The following is a 27,588-nucleotide window of genomic DNA, read 5'->3' as shown; positions in this document are numbered from 1 at the left end:
AATTTAAAGCAGAAATCTGGACCTTTAATTTAGTAGGCCTAAGGTTTTTATTTAGCCACGCCTAGAGGAAATCCAATATTAAGGGAATATCTGGCTTGGTTAAAGGATTAATATCCCTGCCTGCAAATTTCAAGAATGCCTTCCATGACCTCAGATATATTATTGAGGTAATCGGTTTTCTACTGGCTAGTAGGCTGGAAATGACAGCTTCTGAGAATCCTCTTTGCCTAAGGATTATCCTTTCAGTTTCCATGCGGTCAGATGGAGCTTCTGAATGTCGGGGTGTAATACTGGGCCCTGATATAGAAGACCTGACATGTTTGGAAGAACCCATGGTTGGTGTGACGACATTTTTCTTAACCATGTGAACCATGGTCTTTTTGGCCAGAAGGCGGCTATCAGTATCACACTGGCCCTGTCTTCTCTGACCTTTTTTAAAACTCTTGGGAGGAGGTTCAGAGGGGGGAAGGCGTCTCCTCTCTCTTGACTCCAACATAGGGAGAATGCGTCTATTGCTGTTGGGTGGTCTGAAGGATTTAGGGAGAAGAACCTCTGGGTTTTTCTGTTTCCTTTGGATACGAACAGGTCTATTAATGCAGTTCCCCATCTGAGGATGATTTCCTGAAATATTGTTGTATTCAGGCACCATTCTGATTGGTGAAGCCTTTCCCGGCTTAGGAAGTCTGCCACCTGGTTGTCCTTTCCCTTCAGATGAACAGCCGATAGTCAATAGGTGGTGTTCTGCCAGAGAAAATATCTGTGTGGATAAGTCCATCAGCGAGGTCGATCTCGTACCCCCCTGCCGATTTATATAGGATACTGTAGTTGTGTTGTCCGAATAGATCTTTAGGTGCTGACCTGAGATTGCTTGTATGGATCCCTTCAGGGCCTGAAGAACTGCTGCCAGTTCCCTGAAGTTGGAGGATTTCTGAGTGGTCTGCTGGTCCCACTGACCCTGAAGAAAGGAGGAGTCGTAATGAGCTCCCCACCCCCAGGGACTCGCATCTGTGGTCATGTTGAGAGTAGGGGTTAGCTTTCATGGAATACCCCTCGTGAGGTTTTCCCTGTTTAGCCACCATATGAGGGATAGTCTTGCTGTGGAAGAGATGTGTAAGGGTTGGTCCAAGGAGAAACTGCTCCTGTCCCACTGATTTAGGATGTCCCACTGCAATGGCCTGGATTTGAAGTGAGACCATAGTACGGCTGGGATGCATGATGTCATGAGGCCCAGGACTGACATAGCCTCCCTGAAGGATGTCGTATGGCTCCGGTAGATCTCCGATATCCTGCTTATCAGGGGCCCAACTTTTTCTTCTGGAAGGAAGGACACCTGTTTGGAGGAGTCCAGCAGGATTCCTAAGAATACACATCTTTTTGATGGAGTTAGATTTGATTTTTTTAGATTTATGTTCCATCCTAATTTTGTTAGTATAGTCCGCTATTTGTATATGTAGGGTCAAAGTTTGAACCGTTTCTGCGACCATCAGGAAGTAGTCTAGATATGGAATCAGGAGAATGTCGTTCATCCTGATGTAAGAGGTCTTTTCCGCTATCAGTTTGGAAAATACCCCTGGGGCTTGTGAGATGCCAAAGGGGAGGGCTTTGTATTGTAGGTGAGATACTGACCCGTTGAGTGTCACTGCTACCCTTAGGTATCTTTGATGACGATGACATATAGGTACGTGATAGTAGGCATCCTCTAGGTCTATTGAGGCCATCACGCAGTCTCTGGAGAGGAGGTTTATAGTTTATGTGATGCTCTCCATGTGGAATTTTTTGTAGGTCAGATAAAGGTTTCATTTTTTTAGGTTTATAATGACCCTGTGTTTTCCTCTTGGTTTGTTCACAAGGAAGAGAGGGGAATAAAAGCCCTGACCTATCTCTGTGCCTGGAACCTGGATTAGAACCTTTTTTTTTATTTTTATAAGTGACAGAACTTCTATTTCTAGAATATTTTGTTGGTCTGGGTTCCTTAGGGCCCTTGTGGGAAAAAAAATCTGTCTGGGGGAAGAGACCTGAACTCTAGTACGTACCCGGTTTTTATGATTCCTAGAATCCAAGGATTTGCTGATATGTTTTGCCAATCCTTGAGAAACAGGGAAAGGCGACCCCCCCCCCCACTGCCCCCGTGGCGTCATTGTTGGTCCCTATTTTTAGGGTCCCTCTGGGGCCTGAAGAGAAAGGACTTGTTTTTCCTAGGAAATCTCGAGGGTCTAAATTCCTGTCCCCTAGGGTTAGCGTGCCCCCCTCTTTTATTACTGGTCCCTCTGGGACGAAAGGACTCTCTTGTGGGCCTTGCTTGTGCCGGGAACCCCTTCTTACTATCTGATGCCTTTTCCAGAAGGTCATCAAGTGGGGGCCCAAAAAGGTAATCTCCTGAACAGGGGATAGCGCACAGCTTCCCTTTAGATCCGGTGTCCCCTTTCCAGGTCTTTAGCCAGATAGCTCGTCTAGCCGAACTTGCCAGGGCTGATGATCTGGCGGAAAGGCGTACAGCGTGTACCGAGGCGTCTGCCAAGAATTCCACTGCTTTAGAAAGTGTTGGGAGGGAGGCTAGGATTTGATCCCGAGGGGTCTTGTCTTTCAAATGTAACTCCAGTTGTGCGAGCCACACTTTCAGGGATCTAGCCACACAAGTGGCTGCGATTGCTGGTTTAAAACCCCCCGTAGAGGCTTCCCAGGTTTTCTTAAGGTAGAATTCGGCCTTCCTATCCATAGGGTCAGACAAGGAGCCTAGATCTTCAAAGGGAAGGGAGTGCTTCCTTGATATCTTGGCTACTGGAGCGTCAAGCCTAGGGATGTTGTCCCAGTCCTTGCATGTGTCCTCCTCAAAGGGATACTTCCTTTTGAGAAATTTAGGAATACTTTTCTTCCTATCAGGAGTTGTCCATTCCTTCTTAATAAGGTTAGATATGTTCCTATGGATGGGGAAGGTTCTATTCTTCTTAGGTCCTAGGCCTTGAAACATAATGTCTTGGACGGAACATGGTTCTTTAGGGTCATCTATATTCCTAGTCGCCCTAACCGTCTTTAGGAGTAGGTCTATGTCCTCAGTTGGGAACAGATTCCTTTCTCCCTCCTCCTCACCTGAGGAATCATAGGAGCTGTACTCCCCTTCTTCACCTAGCTGGGGATCCTCTTCAGCTGAGGAATCCGAGTCCATCCGGCTAGAAGAGGTGACCGGATCATCTCTTTTCTTTTTAAGGGACTTTAGTGAGTTCCTAACTTCAGCCCTTACAATATCCTTAATGCTTGTGGCTAAGTTTGTAGACTCTTCTGAGAGGATATTATCTAGACATTTTTGACAGTCTTTTGTTATAGGAAGATGCGAGTTTCTTTTTACATATCGCACATTCCTTGCTATGGGCCTTATCCTGTTTTTTTCTAGGACAATCCCTGGCCTAAACATATGCACAAGAGAAAGGGAACAGTATTAAGCAAGGAGGGGGGGTTTTCATTCTTACCCCATATTCCTGGCGTCCTCAAGTACCGGGCTGGAGGACTTGGCATCCGAGCGTTCAGTGCATCCTGGTGCTTCTCCTGGCGATTCCATAACGGAGGAAGAAGATTGGAGAACGAAGCTCCTGCGGTTTCTGGCCTAAATAGGCCATGGATTGGCTGGGAGGCCCTCGGCTCCAGACGCTGGAGCGCCTCCTCCCCACGTGGGCCACCGCCCCCTAGAGTGTTGGACGCGTCACTGCCCGGAAGTGACGCGTCGCGGCGACCGGACATGCCAGTGAGAGCGCCGGAAAGTCGCCAACCCTGGGTATGGTCCGGCCCCCTCCCGAGCCGAATGAGCCCCAGGAATCCGCTCCCCGCCAGAGGAAGGCCCACCGTGTGGACCTTAAACCACCACCTTGCTTTGCAGCAGGAGGGGGACGATGGACCGGGAGAGGAGGGAGTACCTATCCCAGACTAAGGTTGCTCCCTCCGAAGGAGACTTATACCTTTCCAGAGCACCCCTAGTGGAATAAGGTGAGACCTTGCTAGGGGGTCTGCAATCCCGGGAGAAGTGTTTTTCCTCAGGACAATCTTCCATCTGGAGGACAGGAAAGCTGACTGGGTGTGTGGAGAGGTGTGTCCTTTTTATATCCTCAGGTTTCCTGTCCAGCGGATGGGACGTCTCTCCAGGAGTGCAGTCATAGGTGAAAGGGTAGAACAGCCATTCTAGCACGTTTTTTATTTGATTTTTTTACAGTGTTCACCGTGCAGTATAGACATGTTATCTTTATTCTGCGGGGCGATACGATTACAGCGACACCAAATTTATATTGTTTTTTTACGTTTCACTACATTCCCACAATAAAAATACTCTTTTCTAAAAAAAAATCGTTTTAGTGTCGCCATTTTCTGACAGCCATAACTTTTTTTATTTTTTAGTTGATATCGCTGCGGGAGGGCTTGTTTTATGCGTGACGAATTGTAGTTTCTATTGGTACCATTTTGCGTTACTTGCAACTTTTTGATCACTTATTAAAATTTTTTTGAGACAAGCTGACCAAAAAAATAAAATGCTGTCAGTTTTTTTATTAAAAATGTTTACGGTGTTCACCGTGCGGTAAAAATAATGTGGCATTTTTATAGATCAGGCAGTTCCAAATGCGGCGATACCTATTATGTATAGTTTTTTTTTTTTATGTTTTCATTTTTTTTCTAATAATAAAGGAGTTGATCAGGGAATCGGGGCGATTATTGTTTTCATTAGTTAAAACGTATTTATTTATCGTTCTTTCACATTTTTTTTTTTACTTTTTTCACTTTTTCTTTTACACTGACCTGGGGACTTAAAAGATCTTGTCTTCTGATCCCCGGTACAATACACTGCACTACTTATGTAGTGCAGTGTATCGTAACGGTCATTCATCAACTGACAGTTAGCCTATTAGGTCTTGCCTCGGGCAGGACCTAATAGGCTTCCGTACCTGGGCAACCAGGAAGCCTAGTAACGGCTTCCTGGTTGCCATAGCAACAATCGCCACCCGCGATCCATCGCGGGGGGGCCCGGGGGTGAACCACTTCAATGGGGCGGACATCGACAGCCGCATTGAAGGGGTTAAACGGCTGCGATCGGTGGTAACAGCCATCGCAGCGGCATGTCAGCTGTGTGTGACAGCTGCTGAAGATAAAGCGCGCACAGCTCCTGTGCACGCTTTATCTACAGGGCGTGACTGTACGCCCGTGTGCGGGAAAGCACTTTGTATTTGGACGTACAGTCACGTCAGTGTGCGGGAAGGGGTTAAATAAAAAAAAAATACACATACACCTTTTAGTACAATAAGCATTAAAATAAGTCTCAATACATAAAATATACACATATTCGGTATTGACATGACCGTAATAACCTGCACAACAATTTTTTTGCGTCATTTATGATGTGAGCGCTGTAAAAAAAACACTCACTTATTAATGTAAGGCACGAGGTGTGATGAATTTAACCTCCATGTGCCTCACATTAATAGTAATTAACCCCATCATGTACCTTACACATTAACCCATTATGACTGAGAAACATAATGGGGTTAATTACTATTAAATGTGAGGCACAATTCAACATCACACCTCGCGCCTCATCGAAAAATGGAAGAACTTTTTTTTTTTATTACTGTTGGCAAAGTATCGTTTTGGTATCGAAATCGCAATACTACACAAAGAATCGGTATCGAAGTCCAAATTCTGGTATCGTGACATCCCTAGCTGGTATAGCTGCCAATCAAGCACACGACGCTGGTATGCAGCACAGGAGGGTGGCGATAGGGCAATGGAGGAGTTTTTTGTTCCCTTGCATTTTTTTTTTTTTTACATGCTGGGAATTGACCGGCGTCTTGGTGCACAGGAGGCTGGTTGAGGCACAGGAGGCTGGTTGAGGCACAGGAGGCTGGTTGAGGCACAGGAGGCTGGTTGAGGCACAGGAGGCTGGTTGAGGCACAGGAGGCTGGTTGAGGCACAGGAGGCTGGTTGAGGCACAGGAGGCTGGTTGAGGCACAGGAGGCTGGTTGAGGCACAGGAGGCTGGTTGAGGCACAGGAGGCTGGTTGAGGCACAGGAGGCTGGTTGAGGCACAGGAGGCTGGTTGAGGCACAGGAGGCTGGTTAAGGCACCAATCAGGCAAAAGACGCTGGTAGGCAGCACAGGAGGTTGGTTGAGGCACCAATCAGGCAAAAGACGCTGGTAGGCAGCACAGGAGGGTGGCGATAGGAAAATAATGACTTTTTGTTTGCGCTAGGCAGTGAAATGTTGGATGAGGCACAGGAGGCTGGCAGTCTCCTGATGGGGCAACTAGAGTACTGTGGCGCAGATGGCTGGTGATGGGCAAAGGAAAGGTGTATAGGGCACAATAGTCTGGCTGCTGGATTTTCCAGGGGATAATTTAGGTATTTTGTTGGCCCTGAATGCTGTGTGGCAGGCACTTCAACACGCTTGATGCTACAATAGCGCAGTCTCTGATCGCTCCCCTGACAGAAATTAAGCGATCATAGTGTGATTGGTCCTCGGCAGAAGAAAAAAAAAAAAAAGGACGAAGACGAAGAAATTGTTTTCTTCTGCCCATTATTCCCTATAAAGACCTATAAAATGAATATCCAATCTAATTTTAAATAAGAAAGCCACAAAGAAATAAAAAAAATGGCCCCTCCTACAGCAGAATGGACCCCGCCTACAGAAACTAAGCTATTCAATGTGTCCGCAAGCAGTAGGAGAAGCAGATACAAGGCAAGAGAGGTATGTCAAGCAATACAGGAGAATCCCTCAAACGGATAACCGTGAACCAAAAAAACTTTGAAAACACGATGGGTGGGAGCCATGTATCGCAATGAATTGGACGAGAAAAGAATTAGAAAGTGAGTACACAAATCCTGTTTTCTTGTGTTACCTTGAGGGACACAGAATGTGGAAAGTCCTAGAGAAGCCCCCAGGGGTGGGAACAGAACACAAGACATGTTAGTCTATTTCACGGATGTCAGCAAGACTTTGTGACCCAAGGAAGTGTCTGCAGAAGCAAGGTGTGCACCTGATAGAGCTTGACAAATATAGCCTGCAAAGACCACCTTACACAACTGAAGGGCAGAGGCCGGATGGTGCAAAGTCCATGAAGCTCCAACCGCTCTGGTAGAGTGGGATGTGACCCGAAACGGGGGCACCTTACCTTGAACCCGATAAGCTTTGCAAACGCTAATTCAAATCCAGTGGTGGTCTTCGAGGCAGCCAAATCCTTCCTTGAGACCATCCAGGAGAATAAAACCGGAATTCCGACCTAAGGAAGAAATTATATAAAGCGAAGTCCGCAGGGCGCAGACTAAATCCAGGCTGTGGAGAGAATGTTCCCTTGTATGACTGAGAGATGAGCAAAAAGGACAGCAAAACCATGTCCTCATTCATGTAAAAAGTCAAAACAAACTTAGAGAAAAAAGAAAGCACCATGCGGAGCACCGCCTTGCCCTGATGAGTCAGAAATGGAGAGCGGCAAGAGAGCCGCCAACTCAGAGACCATCAAAACGACTTTCCAGGACACGAAGGGAAATGTCTCGCAAGGGTTCAAAGGAAGCCGAATGGAAGTCATCCAAAACCAGATTAAGATTAAAAGAGAGGATCTGAGGGCGATAATAGGGTAACACACATGCCACCCCCTGCAGAAAAGTTTTGACATCAGCCTTCGATGCCAACATGCAACCGAACAAGATGGGAGATGCAGACGCCTGCAGGGAGCAGTATGCCAAACCCGGATCCAGGACACCCTTCATGACCAAGAATTCTGAATAAAGAAAAATGCAAGGGCGGAAGCCTGCAATCCTCACACCAACAAAGGTAGGCCTTCCAGGCACTGCGGTAAATGAAGACTGAAAAAGGATTCCTAGCCTTGAGCACAGCGAGAACACCACTCTCCGAGAGACCACATGCACTCAGAACAGTCGTTAAACGTAGCAACCTTAAATTCTGGTGGAAGGGAGGTCCCTGAAAGAGAAGGTAGGGTGGAGAGGCAAGGGCCACGGGACGTTTGTTAACAGAGACACGTGGTCTGCGTACCAACAACAGCGCGGTCCATCTGGGGCTATTAGAATGGCCGTAATCCTCACTGTCTTGAGTCATCGGAGGGGCCACGACAGGAGAGGCAGAGGAGGAATACATACAGGAGACTGAAGTCGGACCACGGTGCCACGAGAACGTCCACAGCGCAGGCCTCCGGATTTCGTGCTCGGGAGATGTAGCAGGAAACCTGGAGTTGGCACCTGGGAGCCATCAGGGTGCAATGCCAGGTGACCAGCCTGAGATATATTTCGTTGAAGACCTACTGGTGAAGAGACCACTCCCCGCGGTGCATCTGATCGCGACTGAGAAAGTGCATGACCCAGATGACGACTCTGGGAACGTGCACTGCCGTCTGCAGGAACGTAAGCTTTCGCACAGTCCGGCATAAACGGCCTCCGCTATGCTGCGAGTGCCGCCATGGTGATTTAGATAAGCCACAGCATTGTATGTCTGAACCCGCAACGGGAGTCCAGACACCGAAGATGTCCAGTGCAGCAGGCAAGGAAAAACGACTCTCAATTCCAGAAGGTTGATGGGAAGGGAGGATTCTTGTGGAGAAAACAGCCCGAGCTGTGAATTTCCAAAAATATGCCCCCTTATCCCTGTAGTCTGGCATCCATGGAGAGGATCAGACAGTTCAGTGGAAACTTCGGGAACGTCCGAGGAGATCCACCACCGAAGCGAGTGACCAACTGCGAGCAGTAGGATGAACGTCAGACCCAGACAGTCCAAGCATCGGTTCCACTGGGAGAGGATCGCCTGTTGAAGACCATGCGTGTGGAACTGCGCAAATTGAATGGTTTCAAATCGAGGCCACCATGGTCCAGAGAATCCACATGCAGAGGCGGAGTGTAGTAGACAGCTGTTCCGAATCGGTCTACAAAGAAAGAATCCCGTCCGGAGGAATCGATGGACGCTTTGGAGGAAGCATGTGCGTTGAGATGCTTGAGGTTCTTGTGGGCCGAGCCATCCTTTTTCGGCACTACAAAAAGGTTGGAATAGAAACCCCGGAATCTTTGATTGATGGGTACCAGAATGACGCCTTACAGGAGCAGAGAGTCGATTGCTCGAAAGAAAGGCTGCAGCCCTCGAGGGGAACTGTGGACCAGTGGACTGAAAGAAACACCCTGGAGGGAGGCTGGCCAATTCGATTTTGTATCCCGAGGATAAACCAAGGTGCCCGATTGAGATGAATCAAGTGGGGGGCACACCTTTAGATGGAAGTGGCCTTGCCGGCTCCAGCCTTTGCCGGTGGAGGTTGGGGTCACGAGGAGGGGAAAGCCTTAAAAGGAAGGTGTGACTATCTAAGATTCAATACGCACTAAGGGATTCCGAGTGCAAATTGGCAAAAAATAAATGACCATTGTAAAGGCGCTGCTCCTTTTTTGGTGCCCTTACAGGTAATTACACTTTGAGGAAATTCTCTGGAGACATCGCAATATAAAAAGGATATAAATTTGGACGTCTCCAGAGAATTATCTGAAAGGACGGATTCAAAAAGAAGCAGCGCTTGTACAAGTTAATTTTTAGCACTGCGACGCTGTTTGAGCGCAAACTCTTCACTTTCCTGCCTTTCTATAGCTTGAGATGATGCCCTATGTTGCATCATTGTATGCTTTTTTCTTTAAAGTTACTCTTGAAGGAAGGTTTGGCCTTCTGATCATGGTGAAACTGTGGTCTGGAAGACATTGTTCAAGAACCTACAAAAGGCCCGAAAAAGAGGACGGGTCTGTTTGACCGGAGTTCGTTTTGACCCCTGTTTTGGAGGAAGATAAATGCTCTTGTCACCCATAAGCCTCAGATAACTTTTTCCAATTTGGGCCCAAAAAGACGGCACCCTGCTAAATGGAGCGCAGATAGGGATCGCTTGGAAGCTGTATCATCAGACCGCACTTTAAGCTAGATAGTCCTGCAGATAGGAACCGAAAAAGGCCGAGGCTCGAGCTACCAAACCGGCAGTGTCAAGGGCAGCCTCATACAGATACTTGGATGCATTGGAGATAAAGTGAGAGACCCCATGAGATCCCCTGGGGGCCCAAGAGCAAGCTATGAAGGAGGTTGTTCGCCCATTCAGCCATAGATATGCTAATCTAGAAAGGGGCAAAAATCAGAAGGGCATAGCCAGTGGCCTGAAAAGTGGTCTTTGCATTGCTGTCTGGACTCCTTTGATAAGGATCTTTGAAGGAGGTGGAGTCCGCCATAGGTCAAGTAGTAGCCTTGGCTAAACGAAAAACAGGGGGCTCCAACCCTGGAGACCTAACCCATTTGGAAGAATTCCCTTCTTGAAAAAAAGGCAGAAAACATCCAGACGGCTAGAGTGAGTGAGAAATCTCCTTGTCCGGGTGTTTCCATTCCTTAAAAGGAAAATAACTTCAAGTTCAGAATAGAATGGAAAAAAAACGCTTGAGAACGTTGAGGTTTCAGAAAGGAAATGGAGTCAGTTGAAGGGAATGGTGCAGTGTGTGCGACCTTTAAGGTGTCACTAACAGTTCTAGTAAGTACCTCCACCAAGGTGGGGAGAGAGGTAAGATCCTTACCAACTAAAATCAGTTTGAAATCAGACGGTTTTCCCTCAGACAAAACCTCACTAGGGGGAGAAGGTGAAACAAATGTGGGCGGTGAAAGCGATAGCAAGCGAGTGGACCTGGTTCACTTTCAGGGTCTGTCAAGAGAGGAAGGCATGGACTGAGTCTCCAGATGAGGACGGGCAGAACAGGAGTCCAGGGGCAGCCGGGTGTCTACCCGCCCAAGATAGATTGAGAGTTGTTCGCTAGGTTATCAACCAATCAGAAAAAGCAATGGGCCCATTCAGGATCCAGACCCATCATACCAGAGGTGAGCAAAACAGGGGGTGGCAGGAGTGCAGAAGCCGCAGGCGCTTGGAGAGGAGGTCGGCATGCATTGCATAAAGTAGTAGACGGACAGGGAAGTTTAGTATTGAACTTGGAACAAGTAATAAATTGCAAAAGTTGTCTGGCAGGAGGGTACTCCCTTAGGGTCAGATATGGCAGTAGAGGGATTTACTGAGCCGCACACTGTACTAGTGGGAGTAAAGAAACCAATAAAACCACTCAGGACTGAATAGAAATAGATACTCCTATGGCTGCATTCACCTATTTCTGCTAGGAGAAGCATACACTCCTGCAAGGAGTAAGTTCAGCAACTGAGGCTAGGGCACCTGTAGGGAGAAGTGGAAAAAAAAAAAAAAGGCCAAGCGCTGATCTTTCCAAGTTTTAAAGTGCCTGATGCGTCTCCTGAGGCAAAAAATTCAACAGCAGTGGTCAGGAGGACCTGTGTCCCCAGCAGTGTCCATCCAAATGGAGCAGAAACAGATAGGAAACAGGCTCCACCCCCGATGTGCCATGATTTGTTGCTTACAGTTATGTGCTGAGTGGCCAATCAGGAGAAGGCTGAGCCCCCCCATGCGTGAAGAGAAAGCACGCTGGAGCGCGATTGGGAGGGAGAGTGGAAGAGCCCCCCCCTTGCCTGCCGTAATGGCGCCGGCCATAGTGAAATAAGAGGTGCCGCCGGCATGTATGTGCCAAAAAGCCCCAAACAACACGCTACTGATCCAGTTGACCTATACTACATATAAGCGGTGGCCTGGGGGGAGAGGAATAAACACACCATCCGCTCAGCGCTTTTCTCCATCTCCCAGATGAACACACAGCAGGAGCACACCCACAGTGTTACATCCTTTACTAAGGGGACACTGGTTGGAGAAGTGTTAGAGGTGCTTCTTATGCTGGTGGGTGGGAGGAGCTATCACACTTGTCCCCCTAGTCTTCAAAGAAAGGTTCGACAAGGTCATATTGCAAATGCACCACCGTCCGCCTGCCAACGAAGGGACACAGGGAGAATGTGTCAAACCTAAGTCCCATCTTCTTGTTGAAAATGTAAAAAGAAATAAATTTGGTAGAGACTCTGCTGCACTAAGACTCTGCCTCTGACAGACACTAAGCTAAGATTGAATAGCTCAGTGTCAGTGGGCAGGGTATAGCCTGTAGGAGAAGCCACTTTTTTATTTTTATTTCCAAGTGTCAAGCCTCCCAGTGGCAACAGCATATACCGGTGTTGTAACCAATGAGAAAGGGTTATTACAGAATTTTCTCTCTACGACTTTCTACAAAAACAACATCAGAAAAGCATACCTTTTATTTATTTTTAATATACTGCGGTGGGAAAGAGGATTATAGTTTTAGAAGGATAGGTGTATTATAAGTTTGCTTCTATTGAGATTACAAGAAAGTAAAAAAAAAAAAAAGTCAGTCACATATCTGAAGTATTCATCGGTGGGGGTCTGGGTACAGAAGTGCTCAGCCGAACATTCTGCACTTTCGACGATGATCAGCACTTCTCTATAGGCCGTAGATGGGCCCACATAGAATGCCTATGAGTCGGTCTTCAGCCATACTAGGAGCGCCGATCACAGCTGAAGGCTTCTGCACTTTCATTTCAGTGATTGTGGGGGTCTCAGCACCTGAACCCCCAGTGAACAAAAGTTCTAAAAAGTCTCTATGACATAGCAAAAGTTTTTCCAAAGTGTTGTTACTCCTTAAATTCTCTTAGTAAGGCATATGTAAACTTACATGTTCCTTAATCAGCTGCTTTTCTCGCATAACATCGGTGTACGTCCGAGCATTTGTTTTTGGATCTGGAGTCTTGCCACCTACAAAAATAAAACAACAATAATAAAAAAACCAGGGCAAGCGTTTTTATTTCATTACCATCATATCAAGAACTATCTAGCAGGATGCTAGATATAACTTTAAACTTAAATCTTTAATTGTATATATTTAAATAACTATACACAAATCGGATATATGTTCTAAAAAAAAAAAAAAAAAAAAAAAAAAAAAAAGGAGAAAAACAAATGGTGTCTTCAGAAGCGATGGGTTCCGTGGTCACTATTCCTTAATACGTACACTTTTCAGCCTTTTGACGCCATCAGCAGTTCTGACATCGAGCAGGAGTATAGAAGCCTAGAAAATCATCTCTTTACCATTAGTAACACTTTGGAAAACATACACTTAAAACATTACCTGGATAAGGTTGCTTAAATACAAATACACACCATACCTGTTCTTGGTTTATAGATTATTTTCTTCAAAGTTGAAAGGATTTCAAGTACAGAGAATATTAAAATGTGCAGAAAATAATAATCCACAAAATGTAAATCTTATATGATGCGAAGGAGTGGAACACAAGGTTTTAAAGAAATCTAAAAAGCCAAAGAAAAAAAAATAAAGAAAAAAGAAGGCGGCATATTTGGGAATGTACTATGTTCAACAGAAACTGGATTCTTTACAATTTTGTCCAGTAATCTGTTCCATACTAGCATTAAATTAGTGCGAATACTTTTTAAAAAAAATTAGATGCTTTGCTCTTTAAAAACTTTATCTCCCTAGAGGTCCTCGCTGTCTACAAGTAATGTGCCCACAGACACATATGATTAACACTTTGCATTCAGCTCACATCTCAGAATTCAGATTGTGCCATTCACAGAAAGAAAACCTACAAAAGGCAAGTGACAATTCTGTCAAATTTTTAGGTAGTATTCTTAATGGCAAATATTAAAAGGAGTTGATGTTTTATACAAATAAGGCTTATTTATTGCAAATTAAAATTAAAAAAAAGTCCTGCTACATTTTATACAATATGAGGGGGATTCATTAACTTTTCTATGCCAGATTTACAGCGTAGAAAAGTTGCAAACGACACAAGAGTCACGATTTGCTGCAAAAATTGCGACTTTTGTGTCGTTTGAACCACTTATGCAAAAATTTTTTTTTTAAATTAAAAATACGTAAAATGAAGATCAGAATTTACGCCAGAAAACAATGACACAACTGCAACAGCTCATAGCTGACATAGATTATACATTCTGGCGTACGGACGGCCAGAGATACGCCTAATTTATTAGGAGTTGGGTGCCTCCAACTTTATATTAAGACTGGCGTATGAAACACCAGTCTTCAAAAATGCCCCGCTTTGTGTTTCAATTCGTCACAATTTACAGGGTTTTTGCTTGATTTAAAATAATGGAACCATTATTATTTACATTCACAGGTTAAAATCTAGAAAGAATATTTTTTTCTCTCAGACATGTACAGATACATTGCTCAGTTAAAGGGCTTATCTGAAGTGGTAACCGGATCATGCCACCTTAGCTCCAAAGTAGTTTTTTTTTATGTTGCCCAGCAGCATGCAGCATCTGTTTTAATGCTGCCAGTGTTTTGTGTGGCAGTATCACCATGTAAAGGACTACCGTTCCAACAATTCCTCTCCCATCTCACAGACATTGCCTATATTTACAGCTAACTGTCCCTCTGATACAAGGTGTAAGGTAGTGATTTAAAGAGGACCTGTTACTAGGTCATACAGTCAGGTCCAGAATTATTTGGACAGTGACAAGTTGGCATTTTAGCGGTTTACCAAAACATTGAATATACAGTTATATAATCAATATGGGCTTAAAGTGCAGACTCTCAGCTTTAATTTGAGGGTATTCACATACTAATTTGAGGAATGGTTTAGGAATTACAGCTCTTTAACATGTAGCTGCCTCTTTTTCAAGGCACCAAAAGATAATTGGACAATTATCTCAAAAGCTATTTAAATGGCTGCATGGGCTATTCCCTCGTTAATCCATCATCAATTAAGCAGGTAAAAGGTCTCGAGTTGATTCCAGGTGTGGCATTTGGAAGCTGTTGCTGTGAACCCACAATATGAGGTCCAAGGAGCTCTCAATGCAAGTGAAACAGACCATCGTTAGGCTGAAACAAATGAAGAAATCCATCAGAGAGATAGCACAAATGTTAGGAGTGGCCAAATCAACAGTTTTCTGAAAAAAAATAAAAGCGCAATGGTGATCTTGTAAACTCCAAAAGACCAGCATGGAACAGCATTCTTTGGACAGATGAAACGAAGATCAACCCGTACCAGAATGATGGAAGGAAGAAAGTATGGAGAAGGCTTGGAACGGCACATGATCCAAAGCACACCACAGTCTCTGTAAAACATGGTGGGGGCAGTGTGATGGCATGGGCATGCATGGCTGCCAAAGGCACTGGGTCGCTAGTGTTTATTGATGATGGGACTGGAGACCGAAGCAGCCGGACGAATTCTGTAGTGTTCAGGGATATACTTTCTGCTCAGATTCAAACAAATGCAGCAAGGTTGACTGAACGTCACTTCACAGAACAGATGGACAATAACCCAAAACATAGTGCGAAAGCAACCCAGGAGTTCAAAGAGTCTCTGTCACCAGTTTATAAGCACCTTATCTCCCACCTAATCTGAAAGGCTTCCCTTCATTCATGTCCAGCTGTACTCCTAGCACAGCGTGATCTCGAGATCATGCTGTGCGGTCACTTACTCCCACAGTAACTTTATTGGAGTTTTGGGAGAATGAAGACACATATACATACATATATATATTTACACACACACACGAACGTAGCCAACCAAATGTGAAAAACTGCTAGAGTCTATGGTGGGATGCGTGACACGGAGTAAAATAGGACGTCTTATTTTTTCACGGACCCTTCACACAATTGTGTAAACGGCCCCATTGAAATACATGAGTCCGTGGGATGGCCGTTGTTTTAACGGCCATCACACGGACGAGATACACGCTCGCCTGAATGAGTCCTTAGTTTTCTCTCTCCTGGATCGCTATAAGGGGAGAGTGAAGAAGGCTAAGAGTTCAGAGCTGCTTCTAAAGTTTGTTTAGCAAAAATCCTTCTATGATCACCATGATTAGACAGTCATGGTGATAATCAGATAATTATCTGCCTATATAACGAGCTTTACTGGTCCGTTATCTCTAGGCAGAATCCAGGGACAGATGAAGAAGGAGGTGGGTGGTGCCAGCACACAGGGGAGAGAGCCAGGGGACAGAATAGTACAGCACTGCTTCAGTGTGAGCAGCGCTGTACTTATAAGGGTATGTTCACACGAGGGCGTCCGTTACGGCTGAAATTACGGGGATGTTTCAGCCTGAAAACATCCCCGTAATTTCAGCCGTACCGGCATGTGGAGGCGCTTGAACGCCGCGTTAATTACGGCCGTAATTAGCGCTGCTATTCATTGGAGTCAATGAATAACGGCTCCAATTACGGCCAAAGAAGTGACAGGTCACTTCTTTGACGCGGGCGTCTATTTACGCGCCGTCATTTGACAGCGGCGTGTAAATATACGCCTCGTGTGAACAGACAAACGTCTGCCCATTGCTTTCAATGGGCAGATGTTTGTCAGCGCTATTGAGGCGCTATTTTCAGACGTAATTCGGGGCAAAAACGCCCGAATTACGTCCGTAAATAGGCCGTGTGAACATACCCTAAGTGTAGTGTCATGAAAAAACACACATGCTTGTTTTATGAAACAAAGTGGAAGAGGTGCCGGCACATAGATCAGTGCAGGGCTGCTCACACGACAGCAGCTCTGAACACATTAAACCCTGTTCCACGCTGCCAACGTTTATATACATAACAACTGCACGCACGCACCCTGCATTGGCATTTGGAGCGTATATAGTCGTATGGTAGTCGTGAAGGGGTTAATGTAGTAGAATATAGTTACCCAAGGACAACAGGAAAATCTTTTGCAATCTGACCTGGATAAGAACTACTTTACAGATTTTTTTTCTTGCTTTTTAATGGCGTTTTTGATTATTTTTTTTATATAGTCAGACAGATGTTCCATTAGAGTCTTTAGTGAAATACCAAATGCACTGCATACAACTGCTCCTTGGTTTTGGGGTGTTTGAAGTAAATTTATGGTCAGTGTTTTTTTTTTTTTTTTTCAAATGCAGAAGTCTCTGGGTATGTGTTTTTTTCAGGTCTTTTTGCTTAGGCTTCTCTGTTGGACATCAATAACGCCGGGGGGGAGTACAAAATGACAAAGTGAAAATCGCCGACAAATAAAAAAAAAGCACCAAACAAAATAAAAAAAACGCATGTTACATATTGACCCTTTGGAGAGGCCATAACTTTATTTTGCGGCCGACATAGCCGTATGAGGGCTTGTTTATTGCAAGTAGAGTTTTAGTACCTTATAGTCTACTGGAAAACCAAAAAATATATATATATTTGTTGGGTGAAATAGCAATTCCACCATATTTTATTCTGGTTCTCTTTTTTTACAGCGTTCAGTGCAGTTTCATAGTGCTGTAAAAAACATATGTTAACTTTATTCTACGGGTCGATACAATTACGGAAGTAACACATTTATATAGTTATTTTTGTGTTGTACCACTTTTCCAGAGAAAAAGCTATGCTAAAAGAATTAGTTGTGTCACCATAACGTTTTTATATTTCCATCGATTGAGCGGTTTGTTTTTTTACGATACGAGCTTTAGTGTTGATTGGTACCATTTTGGGGTATATGTGACTTTGATCTCTTTGTATTAGGGTGACCAGAAAACAGCAAATTCGTAAAAAAAAATATTTTTACAGCATTTACTGTTCTGTGGGGGTTTAATAACATTATATTAGACTAATTCAGACTTTTACAGATGCGGCGATACCAGTTGTGTGAATTTTATTTCACTTAAAATTACTTTAGGGGGAGGAATGGAAAAAGGGGTTTATCCTTCAACTTTTTTTTTATTCTGTACATTTAAAAAAAACAAAAAAAACTAATGGTTTCACTTTTATTTTTTAAATTAGTCCTCATAGAAGCATTAAAACAGCGATCGTTGGATCGGTTGCACGATATTACTGTAATAAAAATGTATTGAATACCGTAATGCAATGTATCGTGATTTTTACAGCCTCCTATTAGGAGAACAACGATAGCAAACCTGAGGGGCCGCTATCCTCTTTCTATAGGCTTAGATGCTGCGGTCGCTATTGACCGTGGTCCTAAGGCCAGGTTCCCACGGTACGGATTTGTTGCGTAAAAACCACGACCTGGAAGCTGCAGTACATTCCGTCCAAAAACCGCACCACGGACGGAATTTCTGCTGTGGAAAGCAGCGGTAAGAACCGTTCATACTTACGTAGGCCGTTGTTATGGCGCCGCGTCCCTCCATCGCAGTCCGACCTCCCTGGATGACATTGCAACCCATGTGACCGCTGCAGCGGCGGTCACATGGGATGTAACGTCATCACAAGAGGCCGGACTGCAGAAAGGAGGAGGGTGTGCTGGCTAAGTGTGTTTTTTATATACCGTAGTTATAATAACTGGGCTGATGTTTTGAATTCAATGGGAAACAACCGCAACGGAAAAGCAGCAAAAACGAAGCACAAATTGACATTGCTGCCGAATTAAATTCCGCACAGGTCAAATTATTAACGTCTACGCTGCATTTTTTTTCCGCAGTTTGGGCATGAGATTTCCTGAATCTCAGACTTTGCTGCTACTGTGAGCTACTTCGCAGCCGGTGAGCCTTCTCCATACCTCCCCTTGGTACATGTAAGTGATATGTCGCCAAGGGGTTAATAATATGGGGGCTGCCATTTTTTTTTTCATCTCTGTATGTGTCGATTAACGACACATACAGAGATGGAATACAGCACATACATCCCCATAGAGAATGCGAACGGGAGCCGCATTCACTATGGTGTACGCCGTCTGTGTGGGAACGGCGCATGTGCTGCTCCCACACAGTCCAAATGGAAGGACTTCGGCCGAGCAACATCCGGCGCCATTTTCTTGTGGACCGGAAGCCGCGGCCGGACAGTAAGATGACTACTTCCGGTCGCGGCTTCCGGACATGTGTTCTGAAGCAAGCACTAGGAGCGGAGGGAGCAGACGGAGCGGCGGCGGCAGGTAAGTTATGTCTGTGTATGTTCGTGTTTTCGTGTGTGATTACCACTGTGATTACTACACTGTGTATTCGCTCAAAAAATGGTGGCACACAGTGTAGGAAACTTGAACATTAAATCCCCTCCTTTCTCCTGGCACTGGCCAGGATAAGGGAGGGGGGATTCTGTGAGCTCACGTGTGTGTTTACACCAAATTTGCAGCATAAAGCAATGTGGTTGCTTTACCACATGCCAATGCTGCAATTTTGGGAATTGCTCCTTCTAGTGACCAGCACAGGGAAATGTTATAAATTAGAATCTAATTGACAATATTTCCTGACTTGTCAAAAAAAAATTATGACAATGTCTAATCATGTATACACTAAGGGTTTAACAAAAAAAAAAACAAAAAAAAAGTTCTAGCGACACATTCCCTTTAAATTGCCAGAAAAAGTCTATGTAAAGGAGGCCTAACTGCTGAGGGGACTTGACATATCAACACAACTGGTAGGCTAAAATTTCCTCAACACAGCTGCCTGAGCAATTTGAAGCTGTATTCATAGGGTGAGCATGAACTACAGCAGTATTTCTCAAACTGAGGCTTCGTTCACATCTGCATCAGGGCTCCATTCTGGCGTCAACGGTAATTCTAATGGAACCTTTGCTTTCCATTTAATGTTTCGATCCTCCCTTCCACGGAAGGAGAGGTAAACCTATAGTAACTGTAGTGTCAACTTAGCCTCATGTACTGGCTTTTAGATATCTGTCAGTACATGAAAGTTAAAAAATAAAAAAAAATAAAAGTAAAAAATTAAAATAAAAAAAAAGTTTAAGTTAAATAAAAAAAATCTGTAAAAATACAAATGCATTTTTTTTTACAACAAACATTAAAATAGAAGTCCCAATACTTAAAATACACATATTTGGTATCATCACGACCATAACTACCTGTACAATATATAGTGTCATTTAAGAAGATCGGTGTATGTTAGCCTGCATTTTTGCCAAAATAAAAATTTAGATAGATTAAACGATAACGTGAATGTACCAATAAACAAAGTCTCATACAGCTACGTCGGGCAAAAAATAAAAAAGTTATAAGTGCGGTATCCAAATAAAAAAAAATTATCTGTCCTCGAGGCCGACATTGGCAGCGTCCCTTATGGGTTAACCCGAATGTTGCCATCTTGTGAGGGAAAAGATGGGGGTCACTTATTGTGAGGCACATGGTGTTATGAATGTTGAACCTCCATGTGCCTCAAATGAATAGTAATTAACCCTATCATTTACCACATTAACCCAATGTTGCCCATTATGATGAATAGTAATTTACCCCATCATGTAGCTCAGTCATAATGGGCAACATTGTGTTAATATGTGAGGTACATGATGGGTTTAATTACCACTAATGTGAGGCACATGGAGGCTTAAAAGTCATAACACCACATGCCTCATCAGGAAATGAAAGGACTTTTTGTGGTGCTTTTTGTATTATTGGCAAATTATTTGGTATCAAAAATCTCAATACTACACAAAGTATCGAAGTCAAAATTCTGGTATTTTGACAACCCTAGTCTCAATACCATACACGGAGAAAAAAAAATTAAATATACATTGTCAGCATCTGCAAGGTGTTTATTGCTTTAGTAGGAGTAAGGTAATACTTTATTTTTTCTTTAACCCCTTAAGGACGCAGCCTAGTTTTGGCCTTAAGGCTCAGAGCCCATTTTTCAAATCTGACATATTTCACTTTATGTGGTAATAACGTCGGAATGCTTAAACCTACCCAAGCGATTCTGAGATTGTTTTCTCGTGACACATTGGGCTTCATGTTCGTGGTAAAATTTGGTCGATATATTCAGTGTTTATTGGTGAAAAATTGCAAAATTTAGAGAAAATTTTGAAAAAATTGCATTTTTCAGAATTTAAATGCATCTGCTTGTAAAACAGACGGTTATACCACCCAAAATAGTTACTAGTTCACATTTCCCATATGTCTACTTTAGATTGGCATCGTTTTTTGAACATTCTTTTATTTTTCTTGGACGTTACAAGGCTTAGAACATAAACAGCAATTTCTCATATTTTTAAGAAAATTTCAAAAGCCTTTTTTTTAAGGTACCTCTTGAGTTCTGAAGTCGCTTTGTGGGGCCTATGTATTAGAAACCCTGATAAAACACCCCATTTTAAAAACTAGACCCCTCAAAGTATTCAAAACAGCAGTTATAAAGTTTTTTAACCCTTCAGGCATTTCACAGGAATTAAAGCAAAGTGGAGGTGAAATTTGCAAATTTCATTTTTCTTGCTGAATTTCAATTTTATTCATTTTTTTTTCTGTAACACAGAAGGTTTTACCAGAGAAACACTACTAAATATGTATTGTCCAGATTCTGCAGTTTTTAGAAATGTCCCACATGTGGCCCTACTGCGCTCGTGGACTAAAAGACAAGCCCTAGAAGCAAAGAAGCACCTAGTGCATTTTGAGTCCTCTTTTTTTATTAGAATATATTTTAGGCAGCATGCCAGGTTTGAAGAGGTGTTGAGGTGTCAAAACAGTAGGAATCCCCCAATAGTGACCCCATTTTGGAAACTACACCCCTCAAGGAATTCATTTAGGGTTGTTGTTACCATTTTGACCGCACATTTTTTTCACAGCACGTATTTGAATTGGGCTCTGAAATGAAAAAAATGTCATTTTTTCCAATAAAATGTCATTTGTGATCAAAATTTCTTATTTTCACAGGGAACAAAATACCCCATTTTGTTGCCCAATTTGTCCTTAGTGTGGCAGTACCCCATTTGTGGTGATAAACTGCCGTTTGGGCCCATGGGAGGGCTCAGAAGGAAAGGAGCGCTATATGTTTGTTGGAGTCCAGATTTTGTTGGATTGGTTTTCGGGTGCCATGTCGCATTTGCAGAGCCTCAGAGGTATCAAAGCAATGGAAACCCACCAAAAGTGACCCCATTTTGGAAACTACACCCCTCAAGGAATTCATTTATGGTTGTTGTTAGCATTTTGACCGCACAGTTTTTTCACAGCACCTATTTCAATTGGGCTGTGACATTAAAAAAATGACATTTTTTCCAATAAGATGTAATTTTTTACCAAAATTTCTTATTTTCACAGGGAACAAAATACTCAATTTTGTTGCCCAATTTCTCCTGAGTGCATCAATACCCCATTTGTGGCAATAAACTGCCGTTTGGGCCCATGGGAGGCCTCAGAAGGGAAGGAGCGCTGTGTGTTCTTTGGAGTACAGATTTTGCTGGTTTGGTTTTCGTGTGCCATGTCGCATTTGCAGAGCCCCAGAGGTATCAAAGCAATGGAAACCCACCAGAAGTGACCCCATTTTGGAAACTACACCCCTCAAGGAATTCATTTATGGGTAATGTGACCATTTAGACCCCATAGTTTCTTCACAGAACTTATTTGAATTGGGCTGGGAATGAAAACAAAATTATTTTTGTCAAATAATATTCTGTTGCGCAATTTGTTCTGAGGGCCGCAATACCCCATTTGTTGTGATAAACTGCCGTTTGGGCCCATGGGAGGGCTCAGAAGGAAAGGACCACCATTTGGCCTACTCTGGATTTTCTAGTGCGAAGTCATGTGTGCAGAAGCACCTGAGGTACCAGTACAGTTGAAACCCGCAAGAAGTGACCCCGTTTTAAAAACTACACCCTTAAGGCATTCATCTAGAGGTGTAGTGACCATTTTGACCGGAGACCTACACCCCATAAACTGTAATGTGGGTTCTCCCGGGTATGGCAATACCCTACATGTGGCTGTTATCAGCTGCCTGGACACACAGCAGGGCCCAGAGGGGAAAGACGAGGGGGGATAAGCTGTGCGGAGTGCATCAGGGTAAGTAAAATTGGGGTAAATTATAAACCAAGGGATGTATGATAAATTTTAAAACACTTTCATACAGAGCTCTGGTTATTCGGGACACGTGTCACATTGATATATTGTGTCCTCCCTTATCCCCCTCTTATAGCAGACTTTGCACCTCTTTTGACTTTTTCCCTTCTTGCCAGTTTGGGGAACTTCCCCTGGAAAGTGTTGCCCTGGTACGATGCGTGTGGGCTCGCTTCCAGAAGTACTGGGTGCCCCCCCTTCTTGGTCCCTAAAGATTAGGTTCTTGATAATCACCTCTTGAAATTCCAGGAAAGTTCCCGTCTGGCCTGCACATCGATGTAGCACGTACGCATTGTACAATGCCATCTGTATGATGTGCACGGCCAGCTTCTTATACCACACCGCATGGCGCTGTAGGGCTTCAGGGCTTGATCTTACAAGTCCATCCCTCCCATGTACCTATTGTAGTCCAGGATGCAGTCTGGTTTGGGGGTGGCCTTTCCTTCATATAGCCTAAACCTGTAGGTATACCCTGATGCACTCTCACAGCTTATACATCTTCACGCCATACCTTGCCCTCTTACCCGGCAGGTACTGGCGGAATTGAACCCTCCCTTTAAAATGTACCAGGGACTCATCAATAGAAATACACTTCTCGGGGGTGAATGCTGGGAAAACCGGGCACTGGAACGGTCTAATAGGGGTCTCCGTTTATACAAACGGTCAAAACTGGGGTCATCTCGGGGTGGGCACGGCTCATTATCAGTATAATGTAAGAAGCGAAGTATTGCCTCATTTATTTATTTTTTTAGGTTCCAGTTCAGTTCTGAAGTTGCTTTGAGGGGCCCATATATTAGAAACCCCTATCAAATACCCCATTTTAGAAACTAGACCCCTCAAAGTATTCACAACAGCATGTAGAAAGTTTATGAACCCTTTAGGTGTTTCACAAAAATTTAGAGCAAAGTAGAGGTGAAATTTACATTTATTTTTTTGTCAGAAAATCCTCTTTATACCATTTTTTTTATAACACAAAAGGATTTATCAGAGAAACGCAACTTAATACGTATTGCCCAGATTCTGCAGTTTAGAGAAATATCCCACATGTGGCCCTCGGGCCGTAATGGACTGAAGCACCGGCCTCAGAAGCAAAGGAGCACCTAGTGGATTTTGAGGCCTCTTTTTTATTAGGCACCATGTCCGGTTTGAAGAGGTCTTGTGGTGCCAAAACATTGGGATCCCCCGAAAAGTGACCCCAATTTGGAAACTAGACCCCTTGAGGAATCCATTGTAGTTTTCTTGGGGTGCATGCGGCTTTTTGATCAGTTTTTATTCTATTTTTAGGTGGCGTGGTGACTAAAAAACAGCAATTCTACAATTGTTTTTTTGGTCGTTTTTTTTTACAGCGTTCACCGTGCGCTATAAATGACATATTCACTTTATTCTGCGTGGCGATCCGATTACGGCGATACCAGATGTTTATAGTTTTTTATGTCTTATGGCGTTTGCACAATAAAATACGTTTTGTAAACAATCATTCACTTTTTGTGTTACCTTATTCTAAGAGCCATAACGTTTTTATTTTTCAATCAATAAAGCCGTGCGAGGACTTATTTTTTGCGTAACGAACTTTAGTTTTGATCAGTACCATTTTTAGGTACATGCGACTTTTTGATCTCTTTTTATTCCATTTTTTGGGAGGTGAAGTGACCAAAGAATTGTGATTGTGGTTCGGTTTATTATTATTTTATTTTACGGCGTTCACCGTGCGGGATAAATAACGACATCGTTTTGTAGTTCAGGCCGTTACGGACGCGGCGATACCAATTATGTATAGTTTATTTGTTTGTTTATATATTTTTATTAATAATAAAGGACTGATAAGGGAAAAAGGGGGATTTTTACTTTTAGTACTTTTAAATCTTTTATTTTCTTATTTTTACACATCTTTTTTTAACTTTTTTTTCACTTTATTACTTTGTCCCACTAGGGGACTTGAGGGCAGGAGGCTCTGATCGCTATTCTAATACACTGCACTACATGCGTAGTGCAGTGTATTAGAACTGTCAGCTACTCACTGACAGCAAGCATAGTGGGTCCTGACGTTGTCAGGACCCACTAGGCTTCCGTCTATGGCATAGCCGGACGCCATTGTTTGGTGTCCGGTTGCCATAGTCACCATCGCCGGCCGCTATCGCGTAGCAGGCCGGCGATGGCAGCTTAACCCCTAAAAAGCCGCGATCTCTATAGAACGCGGCTTTTAAGGGGTTAATCAGCGGGGACACAGCGATCGGTCCCCGCTGTAGGAGCTGTGACAGCTGCTGAACAAGACAGCAGCGTCACAGCTCCTGTATGTGTCGGGAGGACGGCCGAAACGGCCGTTACTCCCGAGACGTACTATTACGGCATGGAGCGCGAACGATACAGCTGCCATGACGTAATAGTACGTCAAGGAGCGGGAAGGGGTTAAATTTCAGTGTTTTAATGGCACTGCTAAAGGTCATGGTTGCAGAGTCTATTATATTATACGGATAATTAAAATAGAGCAATATCCTTCAAAAAGTATTTAATATAATTATTTCTCTCTTTTGTATTCTACACAGATACAGCTACCATATTGAACAGACTGAAGTAAAAGGGTAAAGAAATTGAAAAAACAAAACAAAAAAAACGTGCGATTTAATATTTACTGAGGAAGAGTAGTTATTGTTTTTGGCCTTTGGCTCTCCTTTAATTTAGCTTATCTACATCAATTAGCGAAAACATTTTAATAAGTAGAATTGGTCAACAGCACGTCAAAGCATTTTTGCTTTGAATATTTCTGTTCACATTTAAATTGAGCTGTTTTCACATCACCTTCTGTGTTCCGTTAAGGGGCTCCGTTGGAGGTTTACATCAGGTTAACCCCTCAACGGAAAGGCAAAACGGAAACCATTAGCTAGGTTTCTGTCACCATTAATATCAATGGTTAGAAGCTTAGGTTTCCATTTTGCCTTTCCGTTGAGGGGTTAACCCGACGGAAACCTCCGATGAAACCCCTCAACGGAAGGGCAACGGTGATTTGAACAGGCCCTTACTTCATTATGTTGGAGTGTAAACAAAATATATTTTTGAAAAGAATGACAAACTGTTCTCTTCTAATCCAAACTAGGAAAAATAAATAAAATACATGCTTTTTAATTCGGCTACCATGCCCAAATTGCAGTGTCAAGTGGACACTAGTAATGATAGAACTTGCTTTCGGTAACTTTTTCACGATTAGCTACACAGCATGTGTTGCACTGTACCCTTAAGAATGCAGACAGGACTGGCATTTAGCAGTACTGCTGTAGGAAAAAAATTAAGGAAAGTTAGTATGGGCTAGTGAAGTCTAATAAGCATTCTTCAGCATTTACATTTACATATAACACAGCAAAGCCCACTCCTGTTTCATGCAGGTTGTAATTCAAGGAAAATAACCTGTATGCACATTACCATTATTGAAGACTAAAGTGTAGTTCACCAGCTATATTCAAGTACAAGACAAACAAAATTAGAAAGCTGGCAACAGCAAAATAAAATGCCAGTCTTGCTTTAATTACAAATCTGTAGAACGCTTCTCTATATTTGAATTCCGCTAATGTAATGGGACACTGTTCCTTTAAGCTATCAAATAGGCATTCACACAATCTCTCGAATCAATAATAACTAAATGTCTTAAAGAGTCTCTGTCACCAGATTTTCAAACCCCTATCTCCTATTGCAGCTGATCGGCGCTGCAATGTAGATTACAGTAACGTTTTTCTTTTTCAAAAACAAGCATTTTTGGCCAAGTTATGAGCATTTTTAGATTTATGCAAATTAGCCTTTCTTATGTCCAACTGGACGTGTATTGTGTTCGTTACATCTGGGTGTGTTTACTTGTTTTACTAGCTGGGCGTTGTGAATGGAAGTGTATGATGCTGACGAATCAGCATCATCCACTTCTCTTCGTTACCACCCAGCTTCTGGCAGTGCACAGACACACAGCGTCTGACGCGATGAAGTTCCTGTGGGAGGAAGTGAGTGACGTCACAGCGTGATCTCGCGAGGACACGCTGTTTGTCTGTGCACTGCCAGAAGCTGGGTGATAACGAAGAGAAGTGGATGATGCTGATTCGTCAGCATCATACACTTCCATTCACAACGCCCAGCTAGTAAAACAAGTAAAAACGCCCAGATGTACGTGTGTGTGTACACACACACACACACACACACACACACACACACACACACACACACACACACACACACACACACAAGGCTCATTTGCATAAATATAAAAATGCTCATAACTTGGCCAAAAATGCTCGTTTTTGAAAAAGAAAAATGTTACGGTTATCTACATTGCAGCGCCGATCTGCTGCAATACGAGATAGGGGTTTGAAAATCTGGTGACAGAGCCTCTTTAAAGTCTTAACAGCAATCTATCTGAAAATGCAATTTGGGCAAATGTAATTACAACATAGCTGGGTTATGCGAACCTTAGAACCATAAACTTGTTACAGTAAATAACTGGAAGATAACTCACAGTGTAGTAATTATACAAGTCGTATATTGAACTGTTATACACTTAAAATTTTATGTGGAATCAAAACGGATAACAAATATTTTTGCCTTACACACATTTTATAATACTGAAAGGATTAAATAATGTATTTTGTATGTCTGTGCATAAAAATTCAGTCAAAAAGAAATTGCAAATACCATCTGCAAAAGGATCAAGACGCTCTGGAGAAATAATCATCGTCCGCCTGTACTTTTTATATTCATCTTCTCGGTCTGCAATCTTCTGGGGCCGGTGTTCAGCAAACGGATCATACTGGAAAAGGAAACAAAGTTGATTCACTCATTCAGTGGCATCTCCTAAAAGTTAACTGATGCATCTGAACAGAAAAATAAATTAACACATTTTTCAAAAATTCATAAAGAACAATAT

General features: G+C 43.3%; 1 protein-coding gene across 1 annotated transcript in view; it reads right to left on the bottom strand.

The window, feature by feature from the left end:
- Positions 1–27,588, bottom strand: part of SF3B1 (splicing factor 3b subunit 1) — a 250,717-nt gene that overhangs the window by 101,381 nt on the left and 121,748 nt on the right. Inside the window, exons 4-5 of the mRNA XM_075830013.1 lie at positions 27,357–27,471; positions 12,611–12,690 (exon numbers count right to left, since the gene is read on the bottom strand). Coding sequence (XP_075686128.1) covers positions 12,611–12,690; positions 27,357–27,471 — 195 coding nt within the window. The remainder of the gene's footprint in view (positions 1–12,610; positions 12,691–27,356; positions 27,472–27,588) is intronic.

This window comes from Rhinoderma darwinii, chromosome 6, assembly GCF_050947455.1.
Source record: "Rhinoderma darwinii isolate aRhiDar2 chromosome 6, aRhiDar2.hap1, whole genome shotgun sequence".
Taxonomy (NCBI): Eukaryota; Metazoa; Chordata; class Amphibia; order Anura; family Rhinodermatidae; genus Rhinoderma; species Rhinoderma darwinii.
The sequence above is the reverse complement of the archived record's forward strand: the minus strand, read 5'-3'. Positions and strand labels throughout refer to the sequence as shown.